General features: G+C 38.7%; 1 protein-coding gene across 1 annotated transcript; it reads left to right on the top strand.

Moving 5' to 3' along the window:
• Positions 1-504: 504 nt before the first annotated feature.
• Positions 505-2,761, top strand: LOC137635424 (uncharacterized). Its single transcript, XM_068367901.1, has 2 exons — positions 505-2,123; positions 2,260-2,761. The coding sequence occupies exon 1, from the start codon at positions 520-522 to the stop codon at positions 1,708-1,710; it is 1,191 nt and encodes a 396-aa protein (XP_068224002.1). The 5' UTR covers positions 505-519; the 3' UTR covers positions 1,711-2,123; positions 2,260-2,761.
• Positions 2,762-3,241: the final 480 nt, after the last annotated feature.

Below are 3,241 nucleotides of genomic sequence, written 5' to 3'. Positions count from 1 at the left end.
TCGTCTGATTTAGAGGTGTATAAGAAAGTTAGTAAGAGACTTATTGTGTGTAAGAATATTGTTTATTTTCTACATAAAGGAATGGATGAAGATATATATGTTCCTGTGTTTCCAATGCATGCAGCAGTAAGTATGTGTATGTTAGTGCATGACAGATATGGGCATATGGGTAAGAATAAATTATGGGAATGCATGCGTGAGAGATTGTTTACACCTGGGTTGAGTCAGATATGTAAGGATGTAGCGACTACGTGTGAAGATTGCCAGAAAGGGAAGTATCAGAGAGTGCATGCTAATCCGCCTGTTTTGAGATTACGTATGAAAGAACCATTTGAGATGTTTGTGATTGATTGTGTTTCGTTGCCTGTGACTGCGAGAAGACATGTGGGAATGATTGTTATGGTTGATCACATGAGTAAATTTACCTATGCAATACCCATCAAGGATAAACGGAGCGAGACTGTTGCAAGAATGGTTGGTCAAGTGATGTTGCCGATGTGTGTGTGTAAGCCTGTGAGAATGTTAAGTGATAATGGCCCTGAGTTTGTTGGATGGGAGTTTGAGCAGATGTTAAGAGAATGGGGTATTGAACATGTGTATTCGACTCCTTATATGCCAAGTGCGAATGGGTTGGCTGAAAGGACTGTAAGAACATTAACTGAAATTTTGCGAATGATGAGTACATGTGGTAATGATTGGGATTTGTATGTTGGTAGAGCGTTATGGGCTTACAATGCAACAGTGCATAAGAGTACGGGTATGTCTCCATGTAAGTTTGTTTTAAATTTTGAAAAGATAATAAGACCGAGGTTGGGTGTGTCGGAGGATGATAGAGATGTGTGGAGGAAAGCAAATAAGAGGTTTGAAAGCTTTAAAGTTGGTGAGAGAGTGATGAAAGAAGTAATTGAAAAGGGTAGAATGAATGTAAATAAGGTGCGTGATAAATTTGAAGGTCCCTATGATGTGTTAGAAGTTGGTTCAAGTGGATTAAGTTACGTTTTGGGTAAGTTGTGTGTGGGTGGTATTGTGGAAAAAATTAGGGCCCACCACAACCAGTTGCGTAAATGGAAAGAGGTACCTGAGTATATCCAAGAGAATGGGATGAGTAAATGGTTGAAAAGGAACAAGGGTGAACCTAGTATGTATGAGGACTTAGGTCTGGAAGGTAAACAGTTAGTGTTAGTAGAATATAAGAAAAGGAAGAATACAAGAGCTTTAAGTAAAGATGAAAGAAGGGGAAATTTTATAAGTAAAAGTGAGAATAGAAATAAGTATGACAAGGGTGTAAATGTGCAAGTGTGTATGGAAGATAAATGTGTTAATACAGATGAATCATGGCTGAGTATGAATGATACCTATAGTGTGTGTGGCTTTTCCTTAGGTGATGTAAAAGAAAGGATGACGAATGCGAGAGTGAGAGATAGGAGAATGATTAGTAGTATGAATGAATCTTTTACTAAAGTTGAGAATGTTTTTGATGAAATGGATGAACTGTTTACAGAAATGAGTGTAATTATAGGGCCAGATGAGAACGAGGTAGATATGATTGTACATGATATATTAGATGATAGGGATTTAGATAGGAATAGTGTTAATGTAGCTAATGATTGTGATAAGGAAGAAGTGAATGAGAGAGTATATGGAGGCCCAGTTACTCGGAGTAGAGGTCCCGTTCCCGACTGCGACTGGGTTATGAAAAAAATAATGTAAGTGTTGTGTGAGAAGGATTTGGCAAAGTAAGGGGGGAGGAATGTGGAGGATTTATTTTTGCTTTATTTTATTTTTGTTTTTGCCAAATCCTGAGAGAGAGAGAGAGAGAGAGAGAGAGAGAGAGAGAGAGAGAGAGAGAGAGAGAGAGAGAGAGAGAGAGAGAGAGAGAGAGAGAGAGAGAGAGAGAGATTGTGTTAGCGAGCGAAAGTAGTTAGGTTAACGATCGTTTGTGGTGAGAAAGACTGTTGGTATAAATGAGATTGTTTGTTTACATGTTTTAGTTAGGTTACGACAGTGGTGAATGTTTCGGAGCGAATGCTTTTTTATTTGACTGCAGCATAAGGCAGTTGTGTGAGAGCTGGATTATATATATATTTTTTCGACCAGCGTGGAAGTGTTTTTTGATTTTCAAAGTAAGTACAGTTTTGTTTATCTTTGCTTGTCGTGATTGTGAATGATAGGAACAATTTATTATTTATCTTTGATTATAGTGCGATAGTTCAGTTAGCTAGAAGTGTTCGTAAGTGTTTTTCTTTTTTATTTTGGCAGGCTGCGATTCCTCCTTTGGAGAGACCGAATTTTGAAAGTGGATTTATTGTTGATGACCTGGCCTGTATTAAGATTTTGTTTGTACTGCTCATTTGACTGCTCAACTGTTGACGACCTGGCCTGTGTATTTGGATTGATGATGATGATGATGATACTGGCACCTGTGACTCAAGGTGTTGAGGCCGATATGGCATAGAGAGAGAGACTCCTGTTTACCATATAGTGGTAGTTTGCCGTGAAAAGACAGTTCGGCTTGTGTGTGGCGTCAGTGCTGGTGTCGCAATATTTATAAACATATATTTTGAGTTGGTGTGCGGTTTAGATTTAAGTTTGTTAGGTTTTTTTTGCGTTAATTTGGATGGGGTTTATGGTATATATAGTGTAAAGTTTTTGATGCTGGTGATTCTAGTTTAAAGTGTTAAGTTTTGATGAGTTTAAAGTTTTTTGGGATGGTTTGGTTTGATTTATTATAGTTTGTAAGAAATATATAGTTTTAAGGTTATGTTTTGTTTTGTTTGTCCTTTTGTCCAAGAGTCCAGTTGATAAAGTAAGGGGAAAGTTTGTGTTGTGGAGATAATTGTCTGTTAGAGTGATTCAAGGGTGTGGGGCTTGTTTTTAACATCCCGCCACATTATTTTGGCGCCCGAACAGGGACTGCCGAGGTGGGATAGGAAGCCGGACTGTTGGACGAAGGACAGAATCTAGATATAAGGTTGATGAAAAATGGAAGGTAAATTAAAGGCTTTGGAGGAGGAATTGCGGCATTATCAAGAACGGGAGCAGATATTGATAGTTGAGAAAGAGAGGTTGCTTGTAGAGAATGAGAGGTTGCACTGGGAGAATGAGGCGATGCAGAAGGAGCTTAGGGAGTTAAAGGGAACTGTAGAGAGAGTGGAAGAATGTGTTGAGATGAGGATGAAAGAGAATGAGGAACGAATGGAGAGACGATTGGAAGCTATGATGGGGCAAGTCATGGGGATGA

This window comes from Palaemon carinicauda, unplaced genomic scaffold, assembly GCF_036898095.1.
Source record: "Palaemon carinicauda isolate YSFRI2023 unplaced genomic scaffold, ASM3689809v2 scaffold1215, whole genome shotgun sequence".
Lineage (NCBI taxonomy): Eukaryota > Metazoa > Arthropoda > Malacostraca > Decapoda > Palaemonidae > Palaemon > Palaemon carinicauda.
The sequence above is the reverse complement of the archived record's forward strand: the minus strand, read 5'-3'. Positions and strand labels throughout refer to the sequence as shown.